The following is a 15,000-nucleotide window of genomic DNA, read 5'->3' as shown; positions in this document are numbered from 1 at the left end:
GCTGAGCGGCAGCGGCACGGCAGTTCCGGCAAAACACAGGGAGCATCAGGACGACGGATCGGAAACCGGAGTGCCACGTTCGACGTCGCTGTGTGATACGCACGGTGTGGTGTGCGTAATGAGGAAATGAATCATCCCTCTACTCCGTCCGACGGGAACGATAGCAGTGCGGCGACACCCAGCCTTTACGACACGTTGAGCGGATTTATGTTCACTTCCTTTGCATCACTACGCTCGTTGGCATTGCATACCGAGAACCAACCGGACCAGCAGCAGCAGCAACCGGGGCTTGTAGCTATCCTTGAGACCCTTTACCGTACGGCATTACTGTACCTCGACGAAACGCTGGATCACATCGCTCTTGTGCTGCTCGTCTACAGCCTACTATGCATCGTACTGTACCGCTTGCTGTTTCGAGCAGGATCCGGAAATGCGTTGGGCGAGCGGCGGTGGTGGTTGCTCCGCCGAAGCCACATACCGGCCTGCCAGCGAGCCCTGCTCGTCACGGCCCATCCCGATGACGAGGTGATGTTCTTCGGGCCGACCATACTGGAGCTCAGACGCCGTCAGTGCCGCGTCTTTGTGCTTTGCCTGTCGGAGGGCAACCACGAGGGCCAGGGTGACGTGCGGCGCAAGGAGCTGTGGGATGCGTGCGAGAGTATGGGCGTGCGGCCGGAAGACATTACGCTCGTCGATGCCACTCACCTACAGGATGATCCGGCGGCCGAGTGGAAAACCGTCACCATCGCGAACCAGGTCCTGCGGCAGATCGAATCGCTCGACGTGCAGCTACTGATCACCTTCGATAAGGACGGTGTAAGCGGCCACCCGAACCATTGCGCCATTTACTACGCCACCGCATCGCTATGCCTTTCCGGGCTAATACCGAACAGTGAGTGCACTAACGGCAGGTCGTAAGATTCCCACCGTTAAATTGCTAATGATTTTCTCTCTACCATTGTTTCACGTTTTAGCCTGTAAGGTACTGACCCTGGAAACGGTGAACCTCTGTCGGAAGTATCTTTCGCTATTCGACCTTCCGGTGACGTTACTGCTCTCGACAAACTGGTAAGCTTAAAAGAAAAGAAGAAATAGTCCAAGTAAGCTACTATGATGCTGTTACGATGGGGTTGGTCACCATATTTTTGGATTCTCGTAGAACAACGGGGTGACGTGATGAAAGGGAATTTTCTCTTTGAGATGACAAAATCAATCTCGATGCCCTGATCACTCTGCCGGGGGTGAACGGGTCAACCGAACTTGTCAACTTGTCCACGGTCAGACCAGACGTAATCCGTTATGTGATGCAATTCTGATATCGTGATATCAGTTCGTGCAGCTTATCGGTGTTGTAAGCGAAGCGGTAGAGCGCGGAAGGTTTACGATCTAACTGCATTCAGCTGCCCTTGACATTTCTTATCCGGTGACTATGTCTTTTTTTCTGAGTGACCATTCCCGCCGTTTGGGCGATTCGAGATTAGATAACCGCCACTTTTCCTGGCGATTATTCTGCAGAACATGGTGAGGGTCCTTTATATGCAGCTTCTCCTTTTTGTTTTTTTTTTATGTTTCTTCTGTGTGTTTTGATCGTCTTATTTGCAAAAAGGTATTACCACGCTGGATATTGATCCGCGTTGACTGGAAACCGGGAGTTGGCCATCTTGGTGCAATTGTGCAGTGCGTGCGAGTCGAGTTCACTGTCAGAAATCGATAGCTTAGATGCAGATTGGTCGAAAGGATTGTATGAGCTGAATGAGGCATCGTACGATATGCAAAAGAGCAGAGGCTTGTAGGTTTAGAATTCAGTTTATTAGCGATTGATGAGTGGTTCAGGTATGTGGCCATTTATACAATGGCGCCATCGATTTCAATGCAGGTGATCGTCTGGCCATTGTCGGCAATCAGACCGACCTCAATCTGGGCGGTGATGCCAACCAGCGGCAGCTCCATCGAGTAGTCCAGGGTGTAGGAGAAGGTGGTTCCGGCAGCCAACGGGCAGCTGGCTCCAGAGATACCTACGGCGCAAGCGTCAGCCAGATCCTCCGGAATTTCGAATCCAACGTTCAAGCCGAGAACGCGAGCTTCAATGTAGGCTTCAACACCAGCGGTCGCAACGGGGGTGGTGATGCCAGTGGCGTGCGCAATAAGACGTCCACCCGACACAATCGTACACGGCAGAGCAGTGCAGCCTTCAATGTTGACCGACGCCGGGGTCGGACGTCCACCGGAGCCTGTTAGAATTGAGAGATTGGATTGAAGAAGTGTCACGTCTTTGTCGTCGTCAGTTGGCGGTTCACTTACATGGACGGAAGGGCGTCTGTCCGAAGACGATGGCCGGCAGCAGGGCAGCGATCAGCAGGAACTTGTACATCTTGTTCGGTTGGCTGTTGCGAGCGTGATACTGAACTATCCATATTCCGGTTGGTGGGCGGCTTTAAATACTCCACCAAATTCGAACGCAAAGGATTAGATCGAACGATCGGATCCCCTTCGTCCGATGTTTACGTTGTTATCGATAAGGTAACTCCCGGGGGCTTACGCACCGCTTCTTCATCGATAAAGAGCACGCGATACCACGCAAAGGCACGGGCCCCGCGCAAGAAGGGTCTGGACACTTGCAAGAAACAATTTACCCCCCCAGGGTGCCGCGTTGTGACGCGTGTGGCCACGAAAGCCCGGTTGCTTATCAGACCGGTGGTGGCAAAATTGGGAGTTTTTCGTTGTTTTTCCCTTGCTTCTTATTCGTGGAATCCAGCATTCTCAGGCCTGCGATTAGTGATATCAAATAATAGCACGCAATTATCGCGAAGTCCGCTGGGGTCGATGCTAGGATTTTTTGGCACCCACCAACCCCAACCCCAATCCATTCAATCCGATGTCCAATGGCAAGCCAATGTCATAATTGCTTCAAATAGCTTCGATGCATGAGATAAGGTCAATGCAACAATGCTTCTAGTCACTTCTCGGCAGAGGGAGGCTTGCAAGGAAGGAGGAGATTAGTAGACGAAGGCGCAGATTTGGGAAATTTCGGACAATTAAGCTGCACCTGCTGGAAGTTTGGAAGAGGAAAAACAACACAACTCATAACTCAGATGCTATTCCTTTTCTTATTCCAGGGTAATTCTGAACTGGCGTGCACGGCGTGTGGTCCAGAGTGCGATGCGGTTACACGGTTCGCAGATGGTTTGGTTCCGCAAGCTGTACATAGTGTTCTCCCGCTACATGGTAATTAATTCACTGCGCGAGATCAACAAATCGGACGTAGAATTCGAGATTCTGGACACCTAGTGGGAGCGGCTTTGCGCTCGGGACCATTTTGATACGACGCTCCGAACAATAGACATTTAGACCGCATTGAGTGGTGCACCATGTTCCTGAAGGGTGCAAAAAGGGAACCACCAAGGGACGATGGAGAGAAGGACGCTTTCTTGCTAGTCTTGCTAGTTTGTTAATTCCGTAGGTAGTTCGGGGAGCTCAGCGACGACGACGACAAACGCCTGTATGGCGCGCTTCTAGTGCGCACGATGAGGAAACCCGGTGCGCAAGCTGCGAGTCTCCTGCTCAGTGCATGCTACGGCTCGCTACTCTTTGAAATGTCCTCTTCGTTCGTCCACGTCAGGGCGAGAGAATGGCGGAAATATAATTTATGTTATTTAAGTTCCCTTAGCGCCAAGTGTGCGGAGGCGCAGAGCGAGATGTAGAATCTTTGTAAATAATCTTAGAGAGAATATGGCTGCAATGCTTACAACCATCCACCATCCCATCTCTGCGCATACCCTTATTACTTCCCATTTTTTTCATCAATAAAAATGGCAACGTTGCTGAAGAATGCGTGCAAAATCTTCCTAATACTTAATACAATAAGATCATCACAAGCATTGGTGTTCATGTGACGCTGGATGCTGAAAGTAAAGTTACTAGTTGTATATTTCTTTCTTATGGCTGAACACGTGTTCTAGTTAGCGTAGTTATCATGAGAGAGAATCGAAAGAAAGTATTACCACCTGCAGCTAGCATCTATTGACCATCTTTCTAATTTCTTTTTAGTATCTGGAATGTTTGAAAGAGGCGTAGCGTATCTGTTAGAGATTTTGAAATAGTAATTAGCACAGGATCCGATGTGGGTGATGATCCCATACGCGACCGTTGCCACTTCAAATCGGCCGTCTTTTGTACGCTAAATCCATTCCATTTCATCTCATTTTTGGAGCCCGGAAATGGTGCAATTTTGCACCCAACAGGCAATGAACCACTGTAACATGTACATTTTTAGTAATCAGCTCTGAATTAAATGAAATCTGCGCACGCTTTATCAAAGCGTACGATAAAGAAGAGTGCAGCTGGCCTCCATATTTTTGGTATTTTGTCCCCTCGATTGTCACGGTTTGTCCACTGGGTCTTTTGACGTGAACGTCAACGTAAACCGTCAAGGGTTAACATTACGCGCCGCGGCCTCTTTCGCACGGATTTGTTCTCGGAAGCGATCTTGCTGGTGTCGTGTCGGCGCTTAATTCGATTCCTGGACAGTGTTGAAACGTTCGGGCGGTTCTCTAGCTGAATTTTGCGGGTACGGTTGCTCCTCTGGCCCTTCATTAAACCTCATCTTCAACGCCGCTTGTGTGTCTCGTTGCGTACGCTGACCAATTCCCGCAGTTCTCGTCATCCCCCCGCCCGGTTTTCGCGGTGCTTTGTGGTGTCATCCAGCTGAGAGGGTGAAGAAGGCTCGTGTGGAAAAGTAGAAGTGTGACTCATTCTCTTCCATCACCTCGTCCCCAAGACCCGCAGACTCTGGTGCGGTGCGACCCCATTTCAGGGATTTTGGCGAAAAACCTGACTGGTCTGACCACCGACCGATCCTAGGGCGTGTTGTATGTGCATGAGGTTAAGGACGGGGCTCCGCAAAAAACATGTCGCCCCACGGGGTTGCTGTCAGTTGGCGCATGGAGATTGATAAAACGAAAAAGGTGGTGACCAACGAGCTCCGCGTGTCCGATACACCCCCCGTTTGCGTGGCCACCTCGATTAGTCATCGGTATCTCTCTCGTTTTCGTGGATCCAACTATTTTCTTGACAGAAACGTTCGCCCCGGTCCCGGTCCTGGTTCTGGTTCTGGTTCGGGAAGAAGTCTGGCTGACCTTCGAGGTGGTTCTGGCTCTGGTGATGGAGGAGGAGGAGGGTGCTGTGTCTCCGATGTCTCCGAGTAATGAGAGCAAACGCATGGCGACATGTTTTGGAATCTGCTGACGACAGCAATAGTGGCAGCAGCAGCAGCAGCAGATGCGGCAACAGACAAGACGACATATTTGCCTCAGAGCAAGGAGGGTGCCCCCCCTCGCAGCAAGGTGGTCGCTGGCGCTGTTTGGCAAGGCGCTGACGACACACACGACCACACGCGCCATCTCGAGTGGGGTGACGGTCACCGCCATCTGTTTGGCTAGCTGGTAGAATCGACAGCGTACACCTTCGGCACGTTTGCCCTGTGTCCCTTTCAGTCCAACCAACACACCGTTTCCGGAGGAGGTTCAGTTCTATCATCCTCACTCGCTGAATTCGCCCATCGTCCTGCGTAACGCTGGATCCATAGTAGGCCAAGGTCTACACTCCGGTGAGAGCGTGAGAGAGAGAGAGAGAGAGAGAGAGAGAGAGAGAAGGAAAGCGGATGATGCCTTGATTAGTGACGTGCGCGCGGCGGGGTGCTCCATCGTTTTTGGAGGTTGCAGAGATGAGAAACACCCCCTCAAATACCCAAGGATACATGAACGCAAGGATTTCTATACGTTTGAGTTTGTCGAGTATCCTTTGTCGTGGGACATTTGCATCATGCCTGTGTGCCTCTCTCTCTATGTGTTTGTGTACGTGAGCGTGTGGTGATGGGGATAGCGACTTTCATTCATCGTTCTTCCGCTGATGTCGTCGCGACTGCCGCGATGTAATCGATCGAAGCGCAACGGTCGCCTCCGCATGTCGTAAACAGCCGTGTGACCCCTTCCGTCGTCCACACCTCTCCTTCTCACCCTATTTGCTGGCACGCTAGTAGCAGTGCAGCAGACGTGGCCGATAGCCGTCGTCATGTCATTCTAGGTTACAGTTACCGCTACTTTGCTATGGTTTCTTTGTTTCTAACATTTTCTTTTCGCAATTTTGCACACAGCATTCGCGCGCCGTTCTTGCCGACTGATTTCCCACCCTCCCAGTGTGAGTGAGTGTGCGTGCGTGCGTCCGTGCTTGTGCTTCCTACAGGACAAGTGAAGACAGTGATATTACCGAGTGCTACTCAATCCCGTTAACGTTTTTTTTGGTGTATATCCGAAAAACCAGTTCTCTAAAGCCATCATCATCAGCAGCAGCGGCAGCAGCACCAGTAAAGCATAATGTTGATCAAGGAATTGTAAGTATTGTGTATAGAAATCATATTTTGTTATTTCGATATGTTTCACGTTCCATCTCACACTGTTACTAAGCAACTCGATTGTGCAAAGTGTTTCATCAGTGATCAGCCCGGACATAGCATGCTTTATCAAGATTAAGAGCAAAAAATATTACGAAACCGACCATTCAATTTTTGGTAACCACTTACAGCATCTTTCTGGTGGCTTTGATCAGGAACCGAACGAACCAGGAGTTTTTATGGATTTTGGAACGGTTGTCTACCCACTACGTTTGGCGAGAGCAAGCTTTTTCGCGCGCTCTCTCTCTCTCTCTCATCGCACTTTGGTCTCAATGCGATTGTCTGAGGGGGCTCACAAGGATACTAAGTGGGATGAAAGTGTAAATTAGTGTAACACAGTGCATTGCTGCCACAGATAGGATATCCTTTCTCTCCCACATCGTGAACAATAATTATAAGAACTGTCGTACGGAACTTTTTGTTCTTTAGTTTCATTATTTCGTATTAAAATTAAAAGTTTCCATGCTGTGGCTTACTTGATCGTCAAAGTAAGGAATATATTCCTAACCACTGTTTGTGTCGCCTGGTTATCATCTCCACCACCGTTAACATCAAATTTGTTAATCCTCCTCCCCCCGTAATCATAATCTTCCAATGCTCATACTAAACCCTGAGGGGACACACGATTCACGGTGGAACGGACTTTTGCGCATAATTGACATTAATTGGTGACACAAATAACAACAATGATTCACAATCCATTCCAGTGCGACCCGAAAATCGATGTCAAGGTTCCCGATTCGTCCCGATTTTGTTATGTTCTCTGTTCGCAATGGTTGGCAAACGTGAACGTAGCTTTGCAAAAATAACTTCCTCACGCTGTTCTTATCTACAGTGCTCTCCCGCGTGTGCATCTGGCGCAGCACCCCGTCACGTGCTTTTTCACCCAAAAGCGCCACCAACGGGAGACCGGAAGTGAGGCCATAAGGCGCCGCTGAACGGCAAACACGAGCTGCGGTACGCGCGCCACCATTGGCATTGGGAATCAATTATGTACTTATTGGCATTGCGACAAAAGATGTCGCTTAAGCTATTGGGATTTCGATCGTCCTTAGTTTAGTGTGTTCTGTTCAAATGGCCACCAATCATGTCCGAATGGATGGTAAAAAACCCGTAATTTATAGTAACGCCCATTCATTTGGGACCACCATATAAGGTTGGTTCCATTTTCCGCTGCTCGAAAATCCCTTAGGAAGCGCATTGCTTCTTTCTCAGTGTTTGCTTCTTCACGAAGGGAAGAGTTCAATAGATTTGCTCCGTTGGCGGTAGATTAGATTGCCCGAACCTGAACATGTGTTTACCGCGCTCCTCGCTCAAGGCGCAACTTTGTTATCTTGAGCCGACAAATTATGAGTATCATCTTTCACGGCCCCAGGGTAGCGGCGATATCAGCCCACCGTGGTGGTGGACCGCGTAGTGAGTAAACCAATAAGGAACAAACATGGCACACAATGCGGTGCGTTTGTTGATAGCTGCTAGTTGGCTGGTTTCAAATAGAAATCGTTATTTAGTTGGCTACGGCTGGATTCCATTCCGGCTGGCATGGCAACACAAAACGCTCCTTTTGCATAGCTGCCGCTCCATGCTGCTGTCGGTGAGGAGGTGGATGCATCTAATTGCAAATCGGTAAACCATTTCGCATCCATTTTACGTATGGCGAACGTCCTTTAGCGCTGAATCGAGTCCCCCCTTTAGCGGGTAGCATTCTTATTCTACTGGAAACAATGCGTGCGCCAACGTGGACGACGTTTCTCACGCACTCTCGCACGTTAACCGGGGCTGCTCGTCATCATCATCATCATCATCATCATTATCATCATCATCGATAAGCCGTGGAAAATGCTACGACTACTTCACATTGGAACGCGCGCGATGGCTTATCATAACGAGTGTGAACCAATGCTATACCCGGCGGGACGTGCTAACCGTGGGACAAGGCGTGCAATGGTTTACGTGGCACAGCGATAAGTCGTCCACGGATTGCGATCCACGTTTGGTGTGTATCGATTGGACGAGACTGTTGCAACAAACTCTATTATTGGGGGACCGAGGGGGTGCAATTCATGTCGTGTGCGTTAATTTAATTTAACACTTTTAAACAAGTGTGTAACCTTAATACTAGGAAATATTTCAAAAGTAGTATCGTTCGCGTTTTTGATCTCTGAATTTACAAACATTATTCTATAACTCAGTTGCTAATAAAAAAAAATCTATAAAAGTTAGAAAATTGCTTGGAGGACAGTTAACTGTGATTTCTCATTTAACGTGTAAGGTCCGGTAGTTGATACTCCATCATCTGGGACCCGGTAAACAGTCCAATCATAGGCCGCCTACTTAGTAAAGTATCGCTTGTCTATCAATACGGCACCCAATGTTTGGAGTGCGTTCGTCTTGTCGCTTGATCCTGCGATAAGAAAGTGTCTCGCAACGGTAATCACCATACAGGAGGAGGAGGCAGCTGTGGAGGATGATGATAGTAACATTGACGGAGCCAGTCCTTTCCGACATTAGAATCATATTGAGCAACTATGAACGAAACTATTAAAGTTAAATCAATATCGCTCGCGGTCACGGTCTCAGGTTCCTTAGATAATTCTTCTTAGAAGAAATAATTAGAACGCAGATCAATGTGTACTGTGTGATGCTCGGTCATGTTGTTCGGTCATGTAGCGATGACGGAGCAACAGCATAGGCGACTGCGGTATATTTTGTGTATAAACTTCCTCCAAAACCTCCGATAGTTCCGGAATGGTGGGGGAAACCAGCTTCATTAATCGCCACAAGGTCTATCTGATTGATCGGTGCAAATCACGGCTAGTGAACGCCGGGGGTACTGGCCTATACTGGCCTCGATTGGAACAGTTTTCTTTGCTCCCCTCGCACTCGGTTGCTACTCCGTTGCATAAAACCACCCCCGGGGGAAGGTTAATTGGTTCCGAGCGAGAGCGTATTTGCATACGTGGCGCGGCAGTTGGAAGAGGTATCATTGGCGTACAGTCAACGGCGGATCAGTGACCGTCGTGTAATGATACACCGCCACCACCATCGCGCGCTTAGACAGATCCGTTGATTGAATGTTCGAACATGGGTTGCTGAATGCGTAAATATTGATTCCGTTGCGACTGATGTTGCGACTGATGAATCGATATTTTATTTGAAGCGACTGCAATGCAATTCTGCATAAAAGTAAATTTGGTACAACTTTGTCTTGCACTTTATTAAATACTTGATGGTTTGAACAAGCCTACATCACTGCTGGCCAGCTGCTGGCGGCTGCCAATTACAGCCTACTCCAACCAACCTGACACTCCTGCGGTGATCGTAAGTGCTTTGCATGCGCTGCGCTAATTCGTCGAAACAGGTTTTTGGTGCCCAAGACCGAGCAGCGATCTTGGTTAGTTCTTCAATGGCTACCAAAAACCTCTAAACTCAATGTTTGCAATCCACTTGCCCGGTTTAAGATGACCTTGGCCATCTGTAGCAAGTCTACTGAGGGGGGGACATGGTTGCCGCCGGTTGGCTTGCGATTAAGTAGTTGGCTAATGCTTGGGGAAGAGAAAACACTAGCTCCACTACTACCACTGCGGCTGGTACCTAAAACACTAACCTGCCCCGAAAGAAAGGCTGCTCGTAAAAAGTAAACGAGCCATTATGGTTGTGGCCCCCACGATGGACGATGCCGATGTCCAGCGAGCGCGTCCCGTGTTTTGGCGGGCCCGGGCCCGGGGTAGACTGGTTCACTTTGAGTGCCTCGGTGAGCAGTTAATGATCTGCGCAGAGCGCACCACACATGCCAGCCAGCTGCTGAAGGCAAGGAGGAGGGTTTGGAAATGTGTGATTTCGAGAGAACGAGAACGACGATTCCGATTCGTGTGAAACTACATGCATGGCCGTTAAATGCAGGACGTCACGATTCGCGAGGTCGCCCCATAAAGACACCGACGACGACGGGGTGGTGACGGGGCCGGAGCCAGGGCCGAGCGTAGTACTGCACAAGGATCACGTTTTTGCACGACTACCACCACCCGGTGGTTTGAATCTCGCAACAAGTACAATTCTCTTTCGAAGTAGCCATTTTGGTTGCAGCTATAAACCGCTGTTTCGCTTGCGTGGCCCAGAAGTTTAGCCAGTGGCGCTTGTAGAGGCGATTCATTTCAATCTTTTTGAAACTAGACTGATGACGCACCACTGGCCGACTGAGCAATTCTGAGCTTTCAGCAAACTTATCTCATCGCCAAGCGGTTTGTGGAGGTCGCCGGGAAATGGTGGTTCCCATGAATGGCGAGTTGTGTACGGGGAACAAGAACATTAACTGCATTTTCATATCGCAGTCACCACCAGACAAAGGTAGGGCCCCGTAGATTAATCTGTAGTAGGCTGTGAGATGGAAAGGGCAATAGAATATGCATCGCGCTAAACTAGTCGATTTGTAAGCTGATTTGCGATTAACGATTAGCCGATTGTACTAGAAAAGAGATACAAAGCCTTGAGTACATTGCATCTTTACTCCAGGACTTGCTTGTGAACTGGAATTTACAATTCTGCATCAGTGTTACAAAAACTTCCAACTTCCTAATTTGTATAAATGAAAGGTCATAAAACAAGGTGCAAATTTAGCGGACTACAACCGACTGATTTAACCTTCACAGTTGAACAGTGTGCGCAGTGTTTCATCGCATTCACCGTGCCAAAGCGATATCTCGATCTCAGCATGCCTTATAAAACCTTGATGATTCTCGTTTGGCGGCGCTACCTACCGATCGTTCGATACTGATAAACCGGGCAAATCGTTCCCGGGTTCCTGTTACGAAACACGTCGGATAAGAAGAAGGTAATCGATAACGCCAGCATGACGCAGCACAGTTGAACCCACCTTCCTTCCTTCTTCCAACCGAAAAAAGCTGCATTATCATCTTCGAAAATTTCGCTTTCGTATATCGTCCATCCGATGCCCTTCCGCCGAAAACAGGAGTCCCTGGGTTATGGTTGATGATGGTTGATAGAACAGAAAAAGTAACAAAAGTGTCTTATCTCACACCGCTCAAGGAGGAGCAACCTGTACCATCGGCCATTTGCCGTTTGTCGTTCGATGACATATTTGTACCTCCACCGCTTGTTCTCTGCTCGATTTGAGGTGCTATTAATGAGTTTTGCTTTCAGCAGGCCCGGCTGGCCTGTTATTTATTGCTGCAGTATGTTGTTGCGCAGGGTTAATTGTTTTGGGCGCGACACCCTTATCGTAGTAGGTGGCGTTGTATGCCGTCCGGCGCGCTGTACTACTAAATGGCAATAGTCGGATAAAGCTAGTGTTGTAGCCTTGACATCGGCCAGCGTAATGTGCAATGGGTGACCGCAAATCGAACCGGTGGGGGTCGTCTGTCACAGCACATTTCATAATTAATGTATTAATCGATTTATGGAGTGCACTCGGGGGGGAAGTCATGGTTGTGCAGAATTTACCGAGTGTGATTGTATTTTTTTGCACAATACTAGGTGATACAAAGGCCAGCCTACTAATACTTTAAACTTTTGGAGCTTTGCTTACTAAGATTTACTGTAATTGTCAGAACGCTCCATTGCCAACTATGATGTTATTTAGTAACAACAGCAGCTCCTTGTTCTGTTTTCTTGGCTTAGACTTGCGCGACACACACCCTCCACGTGCTCTCTCCTCTGTTGATTAGCTGGTCAATGCCGTTCTTTGAACTCGACAAAGGGCGAAGAAGGGATCATCTCCTGTCAGACCGAGGGAAAACAAGGCGTAATGCGCGCGAGAAGCGCGCACGTTCCAGCCTCAAGTGTGTCAACATTGCCCCAGGACTTGATTGAGCACGTGCTCGCTCTTTCTCTCTTCTTGTTTCTGGTCGGTGGTGATACACGGTTGCTGCTATCCAGTGGCGCCCACTTATTGACACGTTTTCCCACGACCACCACGCATAAGAGAGAGCAAGAGCAAGAGGGAGGAGAGTGTATTCGCTTATGTGGATATGTGTTCGGATCACACGGTCCATTCTCTCCCGCCGAGATATGGTGTGGTGCTCACTATGGCCGGCTCGTGCTCTTGTCGTTCTTGGCGAGAGAAGCTAGAACGGAAAATGGCTTTTCTCGGCTACCGTACCAACGGGGGGCACGAAACGTTCGTTCAGTAGTCGCGCTCTGCTTCCGGTCCCGATTGTCGCCCACCTTGCGAACCGCTCCCGAGTCCACCCGTGTTATGTAACTGGTTCATTTCGTTGACGGAGAAGAAGCAGAAGCAGTAGAAAAAAAAAATTGGAATCGATCCGGCCATTCGAGATGTGATTATGAGGACATTGATAGGCGATGTTCCGATGATGGGCGGCGAAATGATGATGGTTATCGTTATCGTACGGGACCCATTGTCCTAATCAGTGTCCATCTGGCTAGGCGTTGATTGATTTCGATTTTCCCGAGTTCTCCTTGCCCCCCCCGATTCCGTGCGAATAATAAGCGCGTGGATCGATAGGATAAACTAAACAATGTCTCACTAATCAACAGCATACTCTCTGCATTCTTTCGTCCCTGTTCGTTGATCCAGTAGCATGATTTATTATGTTATGTAGCTCTATATAACTTACATTGAAACTTTGCTAATTTCTGTTCAGCTAATTATTGTTTTTCACTTCTTGTGCCATTCTCGTTACAGCCGAGTTACGCTGCCACTGACGGTCGAGGAGGTAAGACCCCCCACTTACATCACCCATCATCATCATCATCATCAGCTCCCCTCATCTCCAGCAGCTATTGAGGGGGGACAGACCGCAAGCATGTAACATTGTAGCGGGCAGCAGCTTCTCGCGAAGCTAGAAGCTGAAGGCGTGCGAGAAATGAGAAAGCACCAGCATCGCACCCACGTGCGCACCAGGACACAGGGATCAAGCTTATCTCTGCCGCGCTCACCGCCCACTTTCCGATGACGCACCGCTCCGCTCTTTCGTTTTTGCACTTTCCTCGAGGCATATCGAGCTTGGCTTTTCAGAGGTTCCCCTTTTTGGAAGATGAATGAGTAGCAGCAGCAGCAGCAGCACCGGCACCTCCACCGCTCGGTGTGGTCGTGTCCTTTGCGCAGCGCCGCTACTGCCGATGACATGCGACCGTTTAATGCTCCTTTGTGCGGGCGGGAGGTTTACCTTCTGCCACTGCTCCACATTGCTGCATGCTTCCCAACACACTGTGAACGATCATAAGCCATGACGCCACGGAGAAGAGAGAGAGAGAGAGAGAGAGAGAGAGCGTTTCAGGGTGGGATTGGCGGTGAAGAGAACTTGAGATTTACTTTTCAATCGCCCCCGGCACCAGAGTACAACATATGATGTGGTGCAGTGGTGGTGTGCATAGTAGTGTGTCAACTTCTTCTTGACTAAGCGAGACCTTGGTTGTGGGATCGCCCTCCTCTGCGCTTCCGTTTGCCGCTGGTGCGCGAAGAAAATGCTGTAGCGGTGAAGTTGAGGCAGAAGATGAATCTCGTTCGGCTTCCACCACCAGCAGCACCATCGTCGTCAGCACAGCGGGGTGATGATAGCATTGAAATCCTTCCTTCCGGTAACCCCTGGTAACACAGGCATACCACCACCCGCTACGCCGCCGGGTGGGTTGAAATTTGATTACGCGAGGGATTGCCAGCGAGCGCGACTGGTGCTGATAGTAATTGAAAATTATGTTCCTACGTCTGCTGAATCTTTGATTTCATGTAGTTAGTGAGTAGCGGGATGATAGCATGCAGGTCGTCGTCACAGTTAGTCGGAGCGGGGTGATATGATACATCGTCGTTTGGTTCGCCAACGCTCCTGCTGGCGCGCTACGTGAGCGATGGCTTTTCACGGGGTTAACTTTCTTGCTCCAGGCTGTCCATTCCCTGGTGCTTTACCTAAATCGCAGACCGGATTCATAATGCAGTAGCATTGTTTCGTGCATGATTTTCTCGCAGTTTCCCCTTCTGTTATCAGCGCACTGGCAAAATATAATAAACTATTGCAACAGAACATATTAAAAATCTCATTCTCGTGCGTATCGTGAGCTGCCGTGAAGCTCCTGCGAGATCAGTCGATTGATTTCATAACACCATGATTCTGGGGGTGTGAAAAGTCGGTCCGGAAAGACGGACCATTCTTGGTGGAGGCCAGCAAGTGCGAAATTCCAGAGCGCCCATGAATAGGCAAAAAAGGGAATGGATGGTATCGCGATAAAGTGGCTGTCAAGTGAGATTGAGGCCTTGAGTTATGGTAAGAGATTCACAGCTATCGGAAGGTCCATAATCTAACCACTCTCTAGTGCGCGAGGCCATAAAAGCAAAATGATCGATCTCTTCCTCCTTCCGCTACTCGCTGGAATGCTTCGGTTTTAGACATTTTCCCTTTTTGTCACAAAGTTGGCGCAAACTACGAACAAAATCGGAATATGTCAGTGAGAAAAACAGTACACCTGTGCCAAAGATGGTAGAACTGGGCTCTAGGGGAGAGAATGTTTCGAATTTATTTATTTTTTTATGATATCTCGCCTCTCTCTCTCTCTCTCTATCGTACTTCCGCTGTATC

General features: G+C 49.0%; 3 protein-coding genes across 6 annotated transcripts in view; 2 read left to right on the top strand and 1 right to left on the bottom strand.

Annotated features, from left to right (window-relative positions):
• LOC126570394 (N-acetylglucosaminyl-phosphatidylinositol de-N-acetylase) overlaps positions 1–3,755 on the top strand; it is a 4,193-nt gene extending 438 nt beyond the window's left edge. The window contains exons 2-4 of the mRNA XM_050228133.1: positions 1–892; positions 975–1,068; positions 3,117–3,755. The exon at positions 1–892 is cut by the window's left edge and continues 6 nt beyond it. Of these exons, the coding sequence (XP_050084090.1) occupies positions 127–892; positions 975–1,068; positions 3,117–3,288 (1,032 nt within the window). The 5' untranslated portion in view covers positions 1–126 and the 3' untranslated portion in view covers positions 3,289–3,755. The remainder of the gene's footprint in view (positions 893–974; positions 1,069–3,116) is intronic.
• On the bottom strand, positions 1,790–2,390 carry LOC126570395 (uncharacterized). The gene is made up of 2 exons (XM_050228134.1): positions 2,302–2,390; positions 1,790–2,231 (listed from the first exon to the last, which is right to left on the bottom strand). Exons 1-2 carry the CDS (start codon positions 2,369–2,371, stop codon positions 1,846–1,848), a joined length of 456 nt encoding a protein of 151 aa, XP_050084091.1. The 5' UTR covers positions 2,372–2,390; the 3' UTR covers positions 1,790–1,845.
• Positions 3,756–4,438: 683 nt separating the features above from the next.
• The window catches only part of LOC126580850 (phosphatidylinositol transfer protein alpha isoform), a 17,169-nt gene continuing 6,607 nt past the window's right edge, over positions 4,439–15,000 (top strand). For 2 of the 4 annotated variants that reach the window (XM_050244137.1, XM_050244138.1), the window contains exons 1-3: positions 4,439–4,567; positions 6,152–6,388; positions 13,113–13,143. In XM_050244137.1, the coding sequence (XP_050100094.1) occupies positions 6,372–6,388; positions 13,113–13,143 (48 nt within the window). In that variant the 5' untranslated portion in view covers positions 4,439–4,567; positions 6,152–6,371. Of the gene's footprint in view, positions 4,568–4,723; positions 4,742–5,587; positions 5,606–6,151; positions 6,389–13,112; positions 13,144–15,000 lie in introns of those variants that run through there. The other 2 variants (XM_050244140.1, XM_050244139.1) reach the window with 2 other exon arrangements.

The sequence above is a fragment of the Anopheles aquasalis genome, chromosome 2 (genome assembly GCF_943734665.1).
Source record: "Anopheles aquasalis chromosome 2, idAnoAquaMG_Q_19, whole genome shotgun sequence".
Lineage (NCBI taxonomy): Eukaryota > Metazoa > Arthropoda > Insecta > Diptera > Culicidae > Anopheles > Anopheles aquasalis.
This window is presented reverse-complemented; position numbering and strand designations above follow the sequence as displayed.